The sequence below is a fragment of the Eucyclogobius newberryi genome, unplaced genomic scaffold (assembly GCF_026437365.1).
Source record: "Eucyclogobius newberryi isolate DKJ021-1_F unplaced genomic scaffold, fEucNew1.0.hap1 SCAF_6, whole genome shotgun sequence".
NCBI lineage: Eukaryota > Metazoa > Chordata > Actinopteri > Gobiiformes > Gobiidae > Eucyclogobius > Eucyclogobius newberryi.
Genome location: NW_027316278.1, coordinates 17,393,752 through 17,414,134, shown reverse-complemented (window position 1 = coordinate 17,414,134; position 20,383 = coordinate 17,393,752). Strand labels below are relative to the sequence as shown.

The following is a 20,383-nucleotide window of genomic DNA, read 5'->3' as shown; positions in this document are numbered from 1 at the left end:
GCTATTTCATGTTTTATTACCTTATAATAAGGTCCTTTATGACAAGTTGAATATTAAAATGAATTTTATTATAACATTGTGATGAGGAGATCTGCTCCTTTGTACTTGGCAATTCAATTTGTTGTATTGCAATTGTTATTTCTATGTTAGTACTTGAATAAAGGTTATCTCTTGCTTTCTGGTTGTTTCATACGATATCTACATGTACGCGATAAAACATGGCAGTTAAACGCCAAAGAGGTTTATCTTCATGAAATAAGAGTTTTCAGTTTTACAAATGGGCCGAAATGTCCCGGAGGAAGCGCTCTTCTGTAAAGCCTCTGACTTCCTGTTCCAGCTCGGCTGTGACCACTGAGGAATGAAGTCCTCAGAGGAGATTAAAACTACTCTATGAAACTTATTGCGACTCGGAGTTATTGAAAATGAGCTGGTATGTATGTTAATATCTTGGTTCATTCTGTTTTAGTGAGTTGTTGCTACAAATAGAAGAAGAATCTGAGCTAACTTTGGCTATTTCCTGGTAGTGGCAGTGTCGCTAACATATGCTAACAGCTAACTTAGCTAATCAAACAAGCTGCTTTTATGTCAAACTAAAACGATGCTTTACACGTATTAGCCCCTTTTATATGTTCTATAGTCTGTTTATTATTTCGATATGGCACTGATACAGAGACAGAGGTATCGTCTTGTAAATGCCTTTCAGACTTTGGATTAACAACAAAGTTGTTTGTTGTCACTAGGCAAGACCTAGCTTCGCTGTAACATTAGACAAAGTTGATAATCAACTTTACGCTGCCACATTTCTATTTCCACCACTAATTTAAAAACGGTGACTGGATTGTGCTAATGAGTTCAAAATAATAATAAAATGCAATGCTATGTGTTTGATAAGAGCTATATCCGTGTTAAGCCACAGTTTTGCTCCTGGTGGAACACAGTCCTGGTGTTGGAGCTGTGTGTGTTGCAGAATCAGACAAAGAGCTGAATGTCTCCCACAGTTGCAACTTAAAATAATTGCAAAGACCCTCAAGTGATGAGGACCAGTGCCTCCCTCCCCCTCAGGCAAGCCCCCTCTGCTGCATCAGATACATCACCTTATGATCATGTTAAACATTTAAAATCTACTCAATTAATGCAGTTTTTAACTCACAACTATAATAACAAATAATTGATTGATTACTCACAATATTTGGTTCAGATGATAAATGAAGTCTGTGTCCCACTGCTTCATACTAAGACAAAGGTGGCACAGGCAACGCTTATTTCAGTCATTTTATTGAATACATGGGGTAAATATATTTCTTATTGTTTACTAACTAAAAAAATAGTCTTCCAAGATAAAATAAAGTTACTTTTCTGTCTATCCATATTACATTTAATTGAATGTAACGTAAGGTAACGTGATTTAATGTAACATAACTTATAACATAACATGTCGGTGTAATCCCTTATTTGTCCAGGAGAGTTTCATTGTAGGAAAATAATAATTGCAGACACTGTTTATTATTTCAAATAAGCAAGACATTTTGAATTTCATCTAAAAGTAATTCTTAATGTAACCATGATAACCTGTTATAATGGGTTAGGGCAATACAACCAACAAAGCCAATTGCTCATCTGGTATTAGACTATCAGGGGCCAGTGTGGTTACAATATTTACCTCTGTTACTGGGAAATTATGGACAATAATTGTGTCTCAGTCAGACAGAGCATCTTAACGTTATGTGCCTTTATGCTATGTGTCATATTCTTGCATGGTGCATTATGTATCCAAGGCAGCGTCGCTCACTTCAGTCAGTGAATAGCTGGCAGTTGCTGCCTGGACCAGCACGCACTGCCAAACACAAGGTCAAGAGTGGGGTGCAGCGCCAGTGAAAGAAGCTCTTTATGGCCTGTGCTGACTGGTGCATTCCAGTAGGGTTTGGACACTTGCTTCTCTGACGTGAGCACTTTGACTTTGGGGTCATCGGCAGAACAATCCTACTTCCCAGCATCTTCAACCAGTCTTCTGTGCTTCATGGAAGACCTTAGGTCGTGTGATGCACTGCTCCTCTAATGGCGAATCCACCAACATTTCAGTGAAAAGCCATTGGTTCTTTCAGTAGCTGCATAATGTGTCCCAGATAGAGGGAACTGTTATGTCTTTGTTCATGCCTACGTGCTTACTGGATTGTAGTGACGTGTTGCCTATTACAGCAAAGATCAGATAGCTCTGTTCTACATCCTAGCCAAGATCTTCATAATGACGGCCAATGTGGAACACAGCACTTTTATGTATCAATTAAAATAGGCTAATAACTCCTAATCATAGCTCCAAAGTGCTACCTAAATCACAGGATTGTGGCTCTGTCCATGTACTGTAACATGACAGTGCTGTACTTCAGACAGTACGTACTGTCCACAGTACTGTCTGAAGTACAGCACTGTCATGTTACTCTTACTAATGTTAATGTTGAAAAACCACAACTGAGCCTTTTAGACTTTAGTGTACTATAATAATTACTATTGAACAGATGAACCTAATATTAATTGTGGATGTTTGTGAACTGTGGATTCTTGGTCCAATAGTAGATATTTTGACTGGGCAAAACACCAGAGGAACATTATGAGGCAGAAGTGAGGTCAATAACACTGTTCATGACCACAGCTAGACGAGTGTGTTGTGCCCAGAGCCAATTGCAAATGTCTGTACAAGCATTGCAATTCACATTTGAGTTACTATTTCTCTGATTATTCAGGTCACAAAGTAATCGTAAAAAACAAAAAATAATAATCGTGACTATTTTAGAAGAAAAAAATATCAGCACAATATATAGCATCAATATATAGCCTAAAAATGTTCTACAGTTGGAAACTAGCTAAACTACAGCTAATACTGGCACATTTCCAGAATTGTTTTTTAATGTGATTAATGTGATTAATGTGGAGATTAATGTGTCCCAGCTCAAATAAACTGACAATAAATTAACAAATCACATGCATTTCAGCACATTTGCAGAGGTCTGAACTACATAATTGTGAATAATTGTTCAATTGTATGGCACTCTTCGTACACTCCCTAATACACAACCTAATGTTGCATTTCACAGTGATCAGGTAATCGGAGACAAGTGAGTCATTCCTGATGGATCTTCTTGGTTATTTTCCACACTGGCTCACGCTAATAATGACACAATAAGAGAAACAGCAGCTTGTTGTGAAACACTTGTTACAATCAAACAGGGACATCATAATGTTAAATTTTTGTGTTTTGAGAAAAATATCACAATTTTACCGTTATTCATGATTATTTTCACCATGACCAAACAACAGTGAAATCCTAAATAATTCCTTTTCACGTCTTACAGATCACAATTTCTCCAATATTATATAGTAGTCAAGTTAATGTTCAAAAAAGCACATTTCACATGGCTTTACATTTAGGTTGAATGTGAATCGACGGTTGGAGAACAGATTGAATTGAAATAACTTATTTTTGCTTCTAAAGTTCTTGGGACCTGAACAATTACAACTGTTGATCAATGAATAATCCTGACATCCCTACAGTCAAATTGACAAAAATATTAACAGCACAAAGCAGTGTCTGTTATTCTGAGTGTATCCTGTAATATATAAGAAGAAATCCTATTGGCTCATGTTGCGTTTGAATGCAGCTATCATCAGAGATGTTCTGGAGCTCCACCGTAAGGCCCACATCACACCCTCCCGTCTCTGTCTCATTAGTCTACACACCTTGACTTTGACGCAGCTGCTGCCTCACCCTCCCTGACAGCACCACTGTCAATCATGCATCTCTCATTTCAGGCTATTAGTGCCACATCAAACTTGCAGCCATGCACAGCTGTAAGTTGGTTCTTTTTGTCCCATTCTTGCATTTGCTAGCGAGTTGAAAGAGTAATAAAAAAAGTTCAAAGTAAGTTTTATGGTGTGGAGTTTTGCCTCCAGACAGATTTCTATAATCCCTAACATCCAAAGTTGTTTTACATTGGCTCCATCTCTGTTCACACAAAGGATGCACGTTGAAACTTCATATGGGATGACCACCGTTGTTTAAAGGTCTTTGGGCGCAATAGGAGCCAGATGTGCTTTGTGATGACATCATGTTTGTTTATTTGTCATGAAGTCTGTTCTGTTCTGATCAACAAAAATAAACTAAATTATAATATAAAAAATGTTTTGTCGTTACAGGATACCGTTCAAGATCGGACAGCCAAAGAAGCAGGTCGTCTCTAAAACGGTACGTCACTCTTGCAGTGCAGTGTCACAGAAGGTTGTGTGTTTGACCTGTTGGTCATAAATCTGTCTGCGCTGTCGAAAGGGGCAGAACTCGTTACATTCAAGTGACAGTAAGTGGGTGTTCTCCCTTGAGTAAACCACTTCCCATGTAATAGCTCTGGCTGACACTGTAGAACTGGTTTTCCAGCTTCCTGAGCCCAAACCATGGAGTGGGTTAGAGTCAGTCGAACCATCCATAGTGACAGAGTGTGAGCTGCCTCCATGGTGGTTCTGGCCTCTGTTTAAATGTAGGAGCCCACGGAACCACAGGACAGGAAATCCTCTGCCCCTGTAACCTGACAGTCCAGGACAAGCTGTAATAAGTGCCCTGTGTTTGAAAAAGCCAGAAGGAGCCCCAGATTTGTGTGACAAAGTGTTTTAATGACATTTTAATACTTTAAATTATTATGTTTGTTTTATAGGATGAGAGAGACTTTGAAAGAGAATATGAAAAACTACAAAAGTAAGTATTCAGTGTTAATAGAAGTAACAGTTAGCACTGTCATTTCCCCCTGGGTGATCATTGTGAATATACTGAAATCTGTATTGGAGACAACACTGCTGTAAGTAAGAAAAAAACAAAAAAACTACCCCCATATCTAAACTACTAACTACTATTTTGGGGGTTTGTATTAAGCATGATTCTCAAGAGAATTTCCTAAATAATGTGTGAGTCAAGAAAGCGGCGAGTATCCCGCCTTCGCTCGCCGTGTGGCTGAGGTCAGAGGAACTCCCTGAGCGTCTCACAGAATGAGTGGGAGCTCATTTTACCCTAGATCTTTTTGAGTGGGAGGGCCTCTTTATCAAAAAGGTGTGGTGCCAATAGACCTTATAGATGCGTCACGGCAACAGGCATGTTCAGGCACTGACAGTCCACACCCAGGAGAGCCCTATCAGAATCTCTCCAGGAGATCTTATGTTGTCCACAGCACCTTTTTATTCCTTGTGTTGTCTACAAACCACAACCACACTGCACAAACTGCTTCTTCTAATCAAAGATGGAACTTATTAGTCATTAGTCATTGAGTTTATTTTGTTTCCATTGAAATTTAGATAAAGTTGTATTTTCACTAAGTAAATCTGTTCAATGGAATATAAATGCAAAAGAACCCATGGGGACTTGAACCCTCACATATGTCAGTGAGTGATCCTGTGGATGAGAGCGTGGCTGCACCGGGGCAGGGGGCAGCAGCTGGTCCCCCTGAGCTCTATTAGCACCTTCTTGGAGGGTGCGCTGAGTCCAGCTCACCTGACCGTGGGACGAGAGCTCTGTGCTTCTCATTTTCAAGTAAGAGGTGTATCTGCCCCTCGACTTTGACATGCACAGACAAGCGGTAGATAAACTCATTGTAAACCTACATATTTGTGGATTCTCCCCAAGCTGACGTGTGATAGAATGCAAGGTGGTAGAGATACCGGTAAGATTAGGATTTCACCTGGCTTAACATGTCACAGTAACACCAGTGACACTAACATTAATGGCACTAAAATGCAGGTCTGAAGAAATACTAAATCTGTAAAAACACAAAGACCCAATGAACTTACCGTAATAGGAGTTCATTGGGGAAAATTGTTGAATTGGTGTAAACTTGAGTGTGAATGTTTGAGATTTTGTAGAATAAAACCCTCCTGAGGCTCGAGCTAATAGCATTTTCTACCGCGGTTTAAGCTGGAAAGGAAAGTTTCACTCTCAAATTCTCCCTCATGAACCTGAAATGTTTCTTGTGTTTTAAAAAGTTGTGAATACTTCTTAAAATATGGATTGTTACTTACACCCTGTAATACGTCCCTACTGTAAAAACACAAAAGTTACTGTGAAGATTGCTCTGACAGATCCTCTTGAATGCACTGCAAACAATAAGAGATAAAGTTACATCATTTTGTGTGAGTGACATTTTTGGAACGACCATCCATCTGGACTGTGCCGATTTGCTCGGAAATGATTAAAGACGGACAAGAAAAACAAAAGCGCGTAAGGAATGTAAACTGGGATCAGAAAGTACTCAAACAAATGAACAGCACAACCATGAAATGAAAGAAGGCTCTTAGACGTTTCCAAGCATCGTCTTTAATACAACAGTTGTATTTGCAGATGATGAAGTCCCTTAAAGCAAAGCTGGAATTAAACCGGTTTTCCACTTCTCCGTCAAATGAGGAAGGGTGATATGACGCGCTGTGGCGGTCTCGGGGGAGACTCTAAACCCCTCATCTGCCTTAATTGATATAATGAATGGCATGTGTTTTCTGCCTCCAGACTGGTAATTGCTGTTTTTTTTAACACCCATCAATAGAATATGTGCAGTGAAACGACTGAAGGCATTAATGCTTTTGAGTGCAAATGTTGTGACGGGAACAAGTATTCCTGGTTTTGTTAATTGGGTAAAGGTTGTTGTAATAACGTTTTATGCGAAGTCAGTCATATGTGTAATTATCATTTTTAGAGATATTTTATTTCTTTCAATGATGTTATTTTGTAGTTTTGCTGTCAGTCAACTCGCCCATGGATCAGGGATTTGAAATATAAGCTGTTCCATATCCAGTTGTAATGCTTCTTTCAGACCATTCGCGGATTAACTTTTTCTGTCAATTTTCATGACTTGTTTTTGTGTGTCGTTTTCCTTTTGTCCCACAGGTTGGAAGATCAGACAAAAAAACTTCACAAGGACATGAAGAAAAGCACAGAGGCTGATTTGGGTACGTTCTGTCGATGCTGCGCACCACACCTCCGGTTTTACCATTGATCTACGCGCGATAGCCAGGTTTTCTCTGGCAAGTTTTCAAGACGATTGGTGTTGCTCTACATTCTCAAATAAATTGGGTCTGAAACTGTTGGCTTAGTATATCTCATTTTTCAGTGGCCACAATAGGGATTTATATGCACGTTGGTATTGTTTTATTCAATTGTCGGCCACAGAAACCATGTTTACCTACACGGGGGTACTTGGTCTTGGCCTGTGGTGAATGGCGAGTTGTGGGGGCGGAGGAGCCAGGACGGAGTCTTCATTTACTCCTGCCTGGTGCTCTCCAATGTCTGCATAATCAAAGTGTCAACGCCGTCAGCCCTCATTACCTCAAAACAGTTCATCCTCAGCTCAGGTTCTGTCTCGATAAATTATCCCAAATATGTACTGGAGTTACTGTGGCTTTTTGCACTTGTACTACACTTTACTTCCCTGAGCGATGGAGGGATAACGGGAACGATTGACCTTTGCTCGCTTTGGTTAATACATTGCCCCGGACTCAATAAAGGGGTCTTTGTGTCTTCTGGGGTTAAATGCATCATCCATTGAGCCACTTGTCATAATTGGCACCAAACAAATGATCTAGTGACCCCTGGTGGCTGCAGTTAGGATCTTTGATCCTATCCTGCAATGAAACGAACGCTATATTTGCAACGCAGTAAGGAGACGTCCTCATTCTTCAGGTTCAGAAAGCCAGCCATTACATTTCAAATGATCATGTAACTGCCGTTTTAGAGGGACAGTTTGATAATGATTGTAGTTCATAATATTGTATAAAAGTAGTTAAATTATGAATATGGTCAAAGGTTAAAAGCACTAAAAATGTCTAAAGACTTAATAATGTTACATCACAATACAGCCTTTATAACCAAGGTGGATTGCTCAGATCAATTACTTTAGCAATTATTCTTTTTCGATTAATACATTTGTTTCTCAGAATGCAAAAGTCATGTGATGAAAATATTTTTGTACTATGAGTGTTTTCGTCAAATTCTCTACACTACACAAATACACTACATTTCCACATTTTCCACATCTTTTTCATACAATTGCTGCACAATCTGTTGAAAAACATCTTTTAGCTCATGCCATGTTTTGTAACCTATGCATTAACCGGTTAACGATTATTCTATTATTAGCGGATGGTTGAAAAAAAATGTCTGGTTGAAAATGTCCATAAAGACCACTCAGGAAATGGCCTTGGCAATTGCTTGTCTTTTATTTCCTCTTTTTACAAATCTAAATTGGTCATTTTCTGCCGCTTAGCAAAGCCTCTAATGTGATGGTGCTGCTCATTTGTTACGACAGAGGAGCTGATATGGGGTAGCTGTCGCAACGATGTGTCAAAAGAGCCGATTAACTGTAATTTGTGCTGCCAGTGTAGAATTATATCAGATTCTTGGTGCTCTGGTAAATCTTCATCACTGCGTTTTGTCCCAATTTCTTTTATACTCCGGTTCCAAATTGATTTAATCTAACAAAGAGCCCTCAAATATTCATGCGTGTGTGTTCATTTTTTACAGCCATGTCCAAAGCAGCCGTGAAGATCTCCGCAGACCTGCTCAGTAACCCTCTGTGTGAACACGACCAGGCTTTTCTGGAGTCCATGAATGCACTGGACACTGCCATGAAAAGAATGGACTCCTTCAACCAAGAAAAGGTCAAGATTATTTTCTTATTTTGCAATGGAAATGTCCTGTAATGCAACAAGACTTTTCTGTTGAGAATGCATGTTCTTGAATTGTCACTATTGTACAGACTGTGGAGTAAAAGCTGTCCGTATGTCTTTCCTTCTGCTGTGCATCTGCGACATCATCCGCTATAAGCTCAGACTACTGGTTATCAGCTGTGAAAATGGATGCCTTTGTGACTCACCGCGGTTACATGCGCTCTCAAAGTCCCATTATTACCAGACTTTTGGAGTAACAAAAATATTCATCAATAAGTCATCAGATTTGTTTTATGGTCATTATACTTCTGATTATTCACATCAGATTTTGCAGTTTGCTATGTTAAATAATCTTAAAGGACCAGAAATCTGATATTGGTGTGCGTGCATTACCGACAAAAATAATTAGACACAATTGAAATTCAACCCCGTCAATTTAAATTTAAAATAAATTAATACACCCTTCTTGTTGCACAGGGTGACTATAATGTTTAAGGCAGGGGGGTCAAGCTCCTTTTGTGCCTCGGGCTGAAATTCCATGCTCAGAGTGGGTCACAGGCCGAACATAACGTCAGATAAAATATATCACGTCATATAAAAACTTTAATAGTTTGATATAGTTTAGTAATATTTATTTGTTGACACTGTTGCACAAATCTGCAGCAGATGAAAGACTGTGTCCATATTCATGCTTTAGCAACAGGAACAGGAACATGGACTTAATAGTAGGGGTGCACCGATATATCGGCCCAGTATCGATTAAAGGCTGATATTCATGCAGTTGAGTAATATTGATATCAGTCCGCATTGTTACGTCTTGGTAATGAAAGAGTTAACGCTGCCATATCTTCAGAAACGGGAAGAAAACAATAGTTCCATGAACAGAAGCTGCTATATTCTAAGAACAGTCTTTAAACTTAAATCTAGGCTTTATTTTGAGCCAAATGACCCAGAAATTACAAGGATACAGACTTTTAAAAGCTACTTTATTGTACTTTACTACACTTTACCACCTTTTAGTACTTTACTACACTACGCCAAGTTACAGGTCAGATCTGTGAAGAATGTGTGCTTTTCAAGCTATTCATTTTGCTATAAAAAATCCCAGAAAAGTTACGATGTTGTAATCTGATAAATGCGTTGACATTTTCCTGTGCTATAGCTTGTTTGACGCCTGATTCATCTTGATGTGCTCCACTCTGTTTTGCCCTTGAAGAAAGTGTTGCCATAAACAATGTATTTCTTTAGATGACTTAAAGCTCATTTATACAGTTGCTTAAATGGGCGTTTCTGTTCACAAAAACCTTCTTGTTTGGTTGTCAAGCCGCCTGGCACTGTTTACTGGGTGTGCTTTTGTTTTTGATGAGAATCATTGCCACAGGTAGTTGTGTGAATCACAGTGGCACCGTATGTGTGGGTCCTTCAGGCACTACTATGTCAAGGGTAGGCTCATCCAGCACTTCTCCTCAGACTGCTGCCTCTGATCCATTTGTGTTTGCTTGACTCATTGCCCTGCTTTTATCTCTTCTCTTCTTTTTTTTTCATTTACTGTCTATAGATATTCCACTTTCCTTGACCATTTGTTTTAAACTTGTTTTTTTCCCCCATCAGAACATATTCTCTTACTAGTTTTGCATAATCTTAATCAAAGACTTGATATTAGAAATGCAAATTGTAAACATTGCCCCAAACTCAATAGTTGAAATGTGATTTCAACTATGTAGTAGTAGTAGTGGTGGTGGTGGTGGTGGTGGTGGTGGTGGTGGTGGTGGTGGTGGTGGTAGTGGGTGGTGGTAGTGGTAGTGGGTGGTGGTGGTGGTGGTGGTGGTGGTGGTGGTGGTGGTGGTGGTGGTGGTGGTGGTGGTGGTGGTGGTGGTAGTGGTAGTGGTAGTGGTAGTAGTTTTCTTCTGCATTTCAGAATGGTTTTGCCCACAGCTCATCAGATTTGACTGAGTGACTAGACGGAGTAGACTGGGCTGGACGGCGTGTGGGTTTGTGACCCGGGGCCTGTGCTCAGGACTTGGTCAGATGCCCAGCCGTGCCTTTGCCAGCTCCATGTGCTTTTCAGTAGACTTATTCACATTCTTTACATTTTGCATGTATTTGGTTTAATACCATCTGTCGCTTCTCATTAAGTACAATAACCTCTAACTTATCATTTTTACTTTACTTACTTGACTACTTTACTTACTTTTCTTCACTAAATCGTCTTTATCAGTTTAGTCTTTCTGTTGGGTTTGTGATGATGTCTCTGAAAATGGCACGACACGTTCTTGCATTTTGACTTGAGGAGCTTGAGTTCTCCACTTGTATCAGTGACACTGCTTTGATTCAGATTCTGACAGGAAGGCCACACCTGATTTGCTAAAACTGACTGTCCTCACTGTAGGCTTAAGGTGAAAGTGATTCTGCTCACTTTTACCCAGTACTCTGGAATATCACCTCAGGTTTACTAGGTGTGTATAAAACAGCATCTCTTGCTCTAACCGTCAGCTAACTGTTGATTCTGACGGCACTGTTTTGCTAAAGCAATGAGCTTTACAGCTAGACACAAAAGCATCTACCCTTTGCTCTTTTCTGCGTTGAGCTGAGATGTTGAGCCGCGGGCCTGTGAGTGAGAGAGCCAGCAGATAAAACGTGCAGCGATAATGAAGGCAGCAGTGGCCCCGGTCTGTGTGTTTATTTCTGGGGCTGAGGAGGGCGCACAGCCCCGGCGGCGCACTGCTGCTGAAGCGGAGCCCCAGTGAAGATGGCGCCAGCGCAGCAGAGGATGCTCCGTTTGGAGGTGTATTGATTTCCTCTGCGATCTGTGTGTATTTATGGGAGGCCTGTGTGCCGAGATGGCCTCTGCCCCGTGACTCACTGATGGAGACTGCTGCTGGAGCGCCGGCCTCAGGCTCTGCGGGCCCCTGAGGAACAGAGCTGCCCCCCCTCTCTGTGGGAAGGGGCAGAGGGTAGAGGGCACCAGCATGCTTAAGCAAATCTGCCGTTGTTCTTCTCCCTCCTCGCCGCATGCTCTCACCTCTAAAGCGCTGCTCAAGCCAGAGAAGGGGGAGGGGGGCTGGAGCGGCTGGTGTGAATATGTAAAGCAAAGGATGTGAATTCCCATGTACTTATTGTTATTGGTGCTGTGTTTTCCCTCAAACCACAATCAACCATTTTGTACTTGGAAGTCTGCCTGTGTGAAGCAGCGAGCGCTGCTGCATGTTCTTCTAGATGGTCGGGGCATTTTTCACAAAGCACAGCTGCGATCTTGTTTGCTTCTTCATGTGTGATTGACTGTCCTTCCAATAGCTACTGAACATATGATTAGCGGAGCTGTTCGCTGTTCTCATGCAACTGTCTGTTCAATGTCTCTGCTTCACATTCTGCTCTTTATGGTGCGCTCTCTAAACACTGCTTTGCTCAGACATCTCACATACTCAGTCATTTTAATTCTGCAGTGTAAATGATGTTTGAAACTTTGTTAATTTACTTTCAACTTCTGTCAGAGAATTGGAGCCGATGCTTTAGGCCTTAGGATGAGCTCTTCTTTTCCTCTCCAGCTTTACTTCCTCCCAGCTTCCACTGTCGGCTCTGCTAACCAGAATGATAAAAATGTGAACTCTTATTGTTAAATGTTTGTTTGTAAAAACTTTCATCTTGTAAGGCAGCCCACCCTTGACAGGATTTGAAATCAGATGGGTTTTACTTTCATGTTTGTCCCTTGACAGTTCAGTCCTTTTGTATTGCAAGCTCCATGAATATTCAGCTTTTTCTCCTCAGGGTTTGTGTATAATAAGAGTCGACGTCACAAAAGTTTCTTTACAATCCCCCCTCTCCCCTCCGGTCCCACTATTTTTCTTGAGTGCTCATTTTGAAAATTACACTATTGTTTGTGCTCCAGTATTTGTTTGCTAATGAGCCAAAGATGTTGAAGCTAGTTTAACTCCTGTTTTGATGTAACACATTTTGACAATGAATATTAATATCTGATCAAATTTATCTTTCCTTTTAAAAGTGATTATTTTTCTGTTAACTGTTGCAGGTCAACCAGATACAGAAGACTGTTATTGATCCTTTAAAGAAGTAAGTCTTTTTCTTGTTAATGTTTATGGATGACAATGATTGAATTAGTGATAGTTCTGTGATATGACCGGTTTATCAAAGCAAATGGATTAGCGCAGCCCTTTGAATAATTACTACATTACTCCCGGACTACCTTAGTAGTCAGCTAAAGAGATAGTTGTGTGAGATATTGTGAAAAAGTTTAAATATTACAGTTGTTTGTTTTAGAGATGCACCTGTTATTATAATTTTGAATATTGTATATAATGAAAACTATTTAAAATGGCAGCAGTTCATTCATTTTGTGCGATGACATTTACAGACATGTTTTAGCTTATTATTTGTGTCAATATTTCCCATCTGTACTTTGAGAAGTCAAAGTTTTAAAGCTCATCAAAGCTAAACGTGGTCATGCAATATATGAGTGTTGTTATAGTTCTTATTTCGTGTGACAATCTACATGGTGCTAGTGAGACACAAATAGTCACACTGTTGTGGATGTGGCATGTCTGGGGGAAAGTTTATTTGGTTTTCTTTCCTAATACTTCCACCACCCATTCATTGTGAGAGCTTTTCACTCTTAAAACCTGCTCCACAAACGCACACAAAGACACACTTGCAAACACATGCAAAGCTGCAGGGACTGATGGGAGTGGCTGGACTGTCCCACTCCACTTCCGGAGCGCTTGTTAAGGTTTTCTTCCTCCTGCGGACTCCTCCCAGCGCAGAAACACACGCTCCAAAAATGCATCTGTTTTTATCACTCATTATTCAACTTCATAATTTATACTTTTTTTCAGATTTGGGAATGTGTTAAATTTAAGCCAATATCTGGCCATATGAACGAGAGTTAAACCTTTTCATCTCGTGTGTGTGAATGCTCGCGTTAGAGGTTTTAAAAGAATGGAATGGTTCTAATTTCCTCTTCCTGGTGGGCGGCAGGCGGACGTGTAGGCAGACTCACAATATGGCAAAGGGCCCAGCTCCTTTGAGCCCAGAGCTGTGGACTTGCTAAGAGCTGTCTGTGCACGCTTGGACACAAACACAGGGCCACTTTAGATGACAAAGTTGGAATTTATATAAGTTTTAATAGAAAAGGAAGTCCATAACATACTCGGAGGACAAGTAGACCTGACCACTTAACTTTCCCCTTAAAATCACACTGCATTTGTTTATCAAAGAGTCGCTTTGGAAACGTAAAACAAAGACTTTGCTTTGAGCATCCATTAAGATTCCATTAGTCTTTCTCTAATGAAGATTCCTCATTGTTTATGTCGGTCTGAGAAACCTCTGTTTGTGATCCCGTGTCACGGCGAAGAAAGCAGGAGAAAAGCTAAAAAGGAGACAATTAATGTTAATGGAGGACCTTGAATGGACTGGTGGTCTTGTATGTGGCATTCTGTTTCTGTATTTGTGTGTGCGAGTGTACGGTAAATAAACTAAAAAAAAAAAGGCTGCAGCCCCTACCTCCCCATATTTCTTCTTTGTCTCTCAGGCCCAAATGTGAATCTCATCCTCTCAGCGGGGCCCTGGAGTGACATCGCAGTGTTTATGTGCGGGGAGGGGACTGCGTGGGTTTGAGGCATTTGTGTTATCTGGGCATCCTAACCTACTGCGCTCTGCTTTGTTACTCTTTTGGGGCGAGATTGAAGTCAAGCCTGTTAGGTCAGGACAGGGCGGGGGTCTCCAATCACTGAAACCAGCCATTGTTACTTTTTTTTTACTTTTCCTGAAGGATAATGGAACATGTTGCGATTTGTGCATTCAGGTGTCTCAACTATTGTGAATAAATATACAGTGTAATGGTGTATCTGTTGTCATTACAGAACAGACGTGCTGAGACAGATCAAACGTTCCCTCTGGTTTCTGTAGACTTTCGATAAGCATCTACGTCACCTTTTCTCATGGCCCGCTGCCTAAACAGGACCTCTCATATGTCAGTGGTAATTCTAACTATTGACTTGCCTGTGTTAGGTGAGGGGCAGTGCACAGTATAGTTGTGACCAGACTTGGCTCTCAGCTGAGACTGGGCTGTCTGTGGACTGGCAGTTGCCCATACACTCTTCAGTCCAGATGCTATTTCTATCCTGTCTTCTCGCTACAGCGACCTGTCAGAGGCGAGCGTGGCCCCTGCACAACCCTCCAAACCACATCCAGACATGACTGGCCATAAATGCCGACTCGAATTGACAGAATGTCTCGACAAGAAACGGAAGTTATGTGTTCTGAGTGCTTAAAGGCATAGGTGAAACTGTTGTGCCCATAAACTAGAAACAACTGATTGAATTTGAGGGGTTAACAGCACAGCTTCACTCTGTGTGCTTTTGGAGTCCAAACACATGTCATGGTGTGTCAGGTGAAGTGCACCTGACTCGGTCGTCGCCGTGTCGCTGATCACAGTGGAGCGCTGTCATACTTAGAGGGCTCTTGCAACTTACAGCAATCTTTGGCACGTGAAGTATGTTTTCACTGGAGCAGATGGTAGACTTGGGCATCCACCTCTACCGCAACTGGGCTAAAGAGGTGTTTTATAAATAGCTGGAGCGCATGGGCCGTGGGGTTGGGCTCTGTGATGTCACTCTACTACAAGACCACTCCTTGCGTAACTTCCTGTTCAAAACAATTCCTGCTTGTCTGGGTCTGAGCCTCAGTTCACGTCACTTTGGGCCTCTGCCAAAATTGCAGCGCACTGGCAGCCATGCTTGAGGAATTTCACAGTCCACAGGTCATGGAGGAGACCTTTACAAAAGTAAAGCTATGTACTTTACTTGAGTACATTTTACAGTGGATACATTTTACTTTTACTTCACTACATCTGATAGAAGGAATCTGTACTTTCTATTCCAATAAATGTTTAAACTGGAATTGACACCGGCTTTAATGGCTAATGGATTGCTTTTTGCACGGTCATGTTGACATCATGTCTAAAGGTTTTGAGTTTTTTTAATCGGTTGCTTCAGTTGACCAAACATCAGCAAAATCACTACATCTAATAGTTCACAATCTGTGTGAAATACTTTTTTACTCTGAGTACATTTTTAAATGGGTACTTCACTAGCACCACTGCAGGGCAGGGGCTGCCATACAAAGAAAGGTACATTATGTAGCCCACACATGAGTGTGGTTTGCACAGCTTTAAGTATCTGCCTGAATGATGCCTACACAGATGATGAAAAGCTTTACATGAGTCATTCAAGAGATCACTTTCACTACTCGTGTTTCTGTTAGAGCCACATGTCACACCTGTGATCCACTCTCACAGTCAAAAACAAATCAATAACAGCAGTGTTTGGGCTCCAAGGCCCAATCTGTTTGTTGAATAATCTGTGAAAATGCTACATGTGTTAATTTGATAATGATATTTGTGATGGATATAAACTTGCATTGAACTGCTTTGAAAGGTTTTCCTATAACATTCCTACTTTGTACTGAAAGCTGCAACAAAATCAGTGCAACAAGTCCCAGGATGGAGCTTAGACTCCTGTTGCTAAGTTACAGATGAGTGTTTTCCTATTTTTAGTGCTGAAGACAAGGATTCTCATTGCAAGAATATATTTTCATTAGGAATATGGTAATTGTCACAAAATAAATTGTATTGTGTCATTTTGAACTACAGTAATTGGATAATGGAGTAGAAAAAGCTAAATGCAAAGCTGTCCTCTGGGGGTTGAACATACTCTGTCAATACGTTCTAAAGAGCAGGTTTGTTCATTTGTAATAATATTTTTTTATCAAAGTTAGACACATTAAAACTGATTCAAAAGCAGTTATTTTTCACATCTAACGTTTTTCTTCAAATAGTCTTATGGAAATGTCTTATTTGTGCGCTCTTGTTTTTGCAGGTATAGTGGCATTTTCCCCAGCCTGAACATGGCAGTGAAGAGGCGAGAGCAGGCGCTCCAGGACTACAAACGACTGCAGGCCAAAGTGGAGAAGTACGAGGACAAGGAGAAGACTGGGCCCGTCATGGTCAAGCTGCACCAGGTACTGGAATTGTGAGCTGGAAAGCTGCTGCACATTGTAAATCATATGCAATAGGTGAAAAAGACACAAATGCTGACTGGATATGAACAAAAATAGTTAAGCACATGCATACAGTACATGTGCGCTCCTCTCCCACGCAAGCAACCAGCTCTCAAGTAGTGCTTTTCAAGCGGCGCTGCTGCACATATACAGCAATGTAATTGAGAAATATAGACACACACAAGGCCACTTCAGAAGTGCACATTACCAACAGCACTGCTGTGTTGCTGCTGCCTCTAACTCTTCCTCACACGGTCAGCCTCCCACACACTCCAAGGAAAACACTGTCAGGGGAACAAAGCCCAGAAGAGGCCCTACATCACGGCCTTTTGAGACCTGTGCTCTTTTAGAAACCTCCCAACCCAAATGTGAAACCCACTCGTGTTGTAGCGCTTCACCTGTTTCCATATAGCACCCTCTTCTCCATTGTCAGTAATACAAGAATCTCTCACACTTTCATTGTGTATTCCATAACTGCATGCCTACAGTAGGCTTCCCACCAATACATTCACACAGATCACTGGTGCCGAGTCCACTCACAGCCAAGTCTGCCCACATCACCCACTCCTCCTCACTCTGGTCGTGATTACAGCCTTTTTTTTTACACTGCTTCTTTGTGGGAAATTGGCAAATGCCTTGTAAAAATATTTAAAATAATAATTTTATGAACCAACACAACTAAAATGTGTCCACTAATCCTGTGTTTTACTTACCACGTTCTGCAGGCCAGAGAGGAGCTCAAACCAGTTCGAGAAGATTTTGAGGCCAAGAACAAGCAGCTGTTGGATGAGATGCCCAAGTTCTACCACAGTCGTATTGACTACTTTCAGCCCAGCTTTGAGGCTCTTATCCGAGCACAGGTGAACGCTGTTGCAAGAGTAGCTTGTTCATATTTACATCTAAATAAATGTAGTGCTCATGGGTTGTTCCATTATATTTCTGATGTGTAAAAATAAATGTAAAAAGTCCACTCAGTCCTAATGTTATTAGTGCGGCCCACTGCAACGTTTAGTCAGGCCCGGTCAGTCTGGCTCCACAGCCCCAACACCGACCTGGAGCTGCCCTAAAGCAGCCCTAAAGCAGCTGGGTGTCCCACTGTGCTCCCTCCCCCCTGGGTCTGCCTGGCCTGGTCATTTCCTCTTTTGGACAACCACTCGCACACTCCTAATTATACAATTACATTATCCCAGACTGAATGACATTACATTCTATCATGTACTTTGAACTGAAAGTTAATCAATCAGTCCAATCAGTGCTTACTCTAGAAAGCTGAGGGTCGGCTTGTGTCTCTTAGAACAGTTGTTTCCATCATCAGTTGTTTCTTGCTGCAGTCGGGCTCATGAATGAGAGCACACATGTTTACACACACAGAGCCACACGTGGGAGGCCTGTGCAGAGTCCATGCTCCACTCCCTTCTCTCTGCGCCTGAGACAGAGCTGCTTTTGTTAGGAGGCTTGAGGGTCTACAGGGATGTCCTCACTGTGTCCACCTGGTCACTTCAAAACTGATCTTACAATACAATAGACATGGTCAAACTGTATTTTTAAAGCCCTGATACAAGTACATTGTTCTGTTATTCATCATATAGTAAGCAGACGGGTCAGAAATCATTTTAGCCCTTTGCTGTAAATATTCATGCACACACTGGGAGGGTATGTGTAAATGAAAGCCCAGTTTCGCCTATGGGCTCTTGGAGAGTAGGTGGTCACGGGGAGCAGTGTTTATCTCTGGTGACCAGACTAATTATAAAGCAGTATGACTTTGGTGAGGTGGTCACCCAGACACTCTGATCTGGTCTACATAATCATCACTGCTTAAAGGTACATTTCCGATGGCTCTGTCATCAAGCCACTTTTAGGAAAAAATATCCGCTTTACCCCCACAAACAGTAGTAACCCAATACTTACACCCCACTTTTGTGGTTTAGGCGGCAAATATTGGTCTAAACACAAAGAACATTCAAGCAGAACTCAAGTCTTTGCCTCTGTTCCAGCTGACACAGTTGCATTTTCCCAGGATAAGACAAAATGTTTTATTCTAATTGAAAAAGTGTAGTTTGATCAAATATTGTGGCATATTCAGCACCATAATGTAGTTGTAACAAAGACATAACATTGCAAGTGACCCTTAAGTCTCACAATCTCAGATGAATAAATAAATATTGAATTTTCTGTGTGGGTTTCACGGGGTTGTATTTCCCAGTACTTTCTCTGCCTACTCTTCCTCAGTCTTGTAATGTGATTAAAGTCTATTAATCATCAAAGGGACTCTCTGGGGATTCTGACTCATGAACTAAGGGGAAGAAGCAGAGGTGGGAAGTGTCAAGAACGCTTTCAGTGAACACTCGCTATCTCGTGTTCAGACTGAAGCAGAAAAGCAGGGTCACTGCCCATAGAAGTGCTGGGTTTTGGGGGATTTATCACTATTGTTTGATATCTGTGGGTCTAGTTCTATTCCTGAATTACTTCTCATTAGGGAGGTTGAAGAGTCCACCAGCTCCCCTCTTGTAAATACAGCCAGCTTAGATTGTGTGAGAGGAAATTAGTTATCTTTTATGTTCTGAATGTGGGTGAAGAATGCAAACGATGTCAAGAAGACTAAGCTGATGTACTTTTTATCTCACAGGTGATGTATTTTACTGAAATGTACAACATCTTCAGCGACTTGACGGAGCAGATTGATCAGGCGGGTTTGACGGATGAGCAGCGAGAGAAGGAGACCGAGGCCAAGCTCAACGAGTTACGAGCTTTGTCCATTGTAGCGGATGACTAAAGAAACTGATCTGTTCAGACTTTTCAGTGGAATTAACCCCTGACTGGGGCCTTCTCGTCTTGCCCTGCACTCATTTTTAAAAATATGATGTGTGGTGATGCCACATCGACCGAGCAAAGCCATTAACCAAATGTAACATTGAAAAAGCCAATATATTTTGAATCAGTCATCTGGAAATGTTGGTACCATCATTGGTACCTCTGGCTTAATAAGACTTGAAGACGACATGAATTTACATCTGTGTGGACACAACCCTAGTTACCAGTTTTGGTCTTGTCCCCTAATCAGCTAATGTTGTACATGTCTTTTATATATTTATTATTTTTCTTTGTAACTGAAGTCAAATGTGCCTACAATGTCTAACTTGAACTCTAACTTTGACCTGGCTATTCGCCAATGAAAGTGACAGTGAGTCGCGTAACATCGCTGTGTCAGCTCAGCCGCCTTTATTCTATGTCCAAGAGCAGCGCCTCGCGGCTCATCTCAAAGGCTGGGGCGCCATCTAGTGGCGGCTACAGGCTTTGCCTAAACTTTTGTTCTTTGTCTCTGCCGTTCTTTATTGGGAAGTAATCCAACTGTGGGAACAGTGTTTTGATTAGGACCACATCAATTCAACTTCATCAAGATAAGTACTTTTGCAGAATACAAGATGTCATAGAAGGGAAACCATTTAATGTACTTAAATGTCACTGGTGCATTTTAATAATCAATAACTACCAAGTGTTGAGTCATTGTTTTGTTATATTCGTAGCCTTGAATTGATTATTTAGCTTTGACATTTTAAAACAACTTACTATTCCGTGCTTTTTCAGATATTCAATGTGTTTTTTTAAATAAAAATGACAAATAAGTTAT

The 20,383-nt window shown here is 41.1% G+C and overlaps 1 protein-coding gene across 1 annotated transcript; it reads left to right on the top strand.

Moving 5' to 3' along the window:
• Nucleotides 1-288: 288 nt before the first annotated feature.
• Nucleotides 289-20,218, top strand: bin3 (bridging integrator 3). Its single transcript, XM_072434127.1, has 9 exons — nt 289-430; nt 4,189-4,237; nt 4,698-4,738; nt 6,908-6,969; nt 8,540-8,676; nt 12,713-12,753; nt 16,575-16,716; nt 17,481-17,615; nt 19,382-20,218. Exons 1-9 carry the CDS (start codon nt 423-425, stop codon nt 19,526-19,528), a joined length of 762 nt encoding a protein of 253 aa, XP_072290228.1. The 5' UTR covers nt 289-422; the 3' UTR covers nt 19,529-20,218.
• The last annotated feature ends 165 nt before the right edge of the window (nt 20,219-20,383 follow it).

Bases quoted from the DNA above. Each gene is read 5' to 3' on its own strand.
- bin3 (XM_072434127.1), top strand. The intron at 4,739-6,907 runs GTAAGTATTCAG...TTTGTCCCACAG, and splicing joins GAATATGAAAAACTACAAAA to GTTGGAAGATCAGACAAAAA. The intron at 8,677-12,712 runs GTCAAGATTATT...TAACTGTTGCAG, and splicing joins ACTCCTTCAACCAAGAAAAG to GTCAACCAGATACAGAAGAC.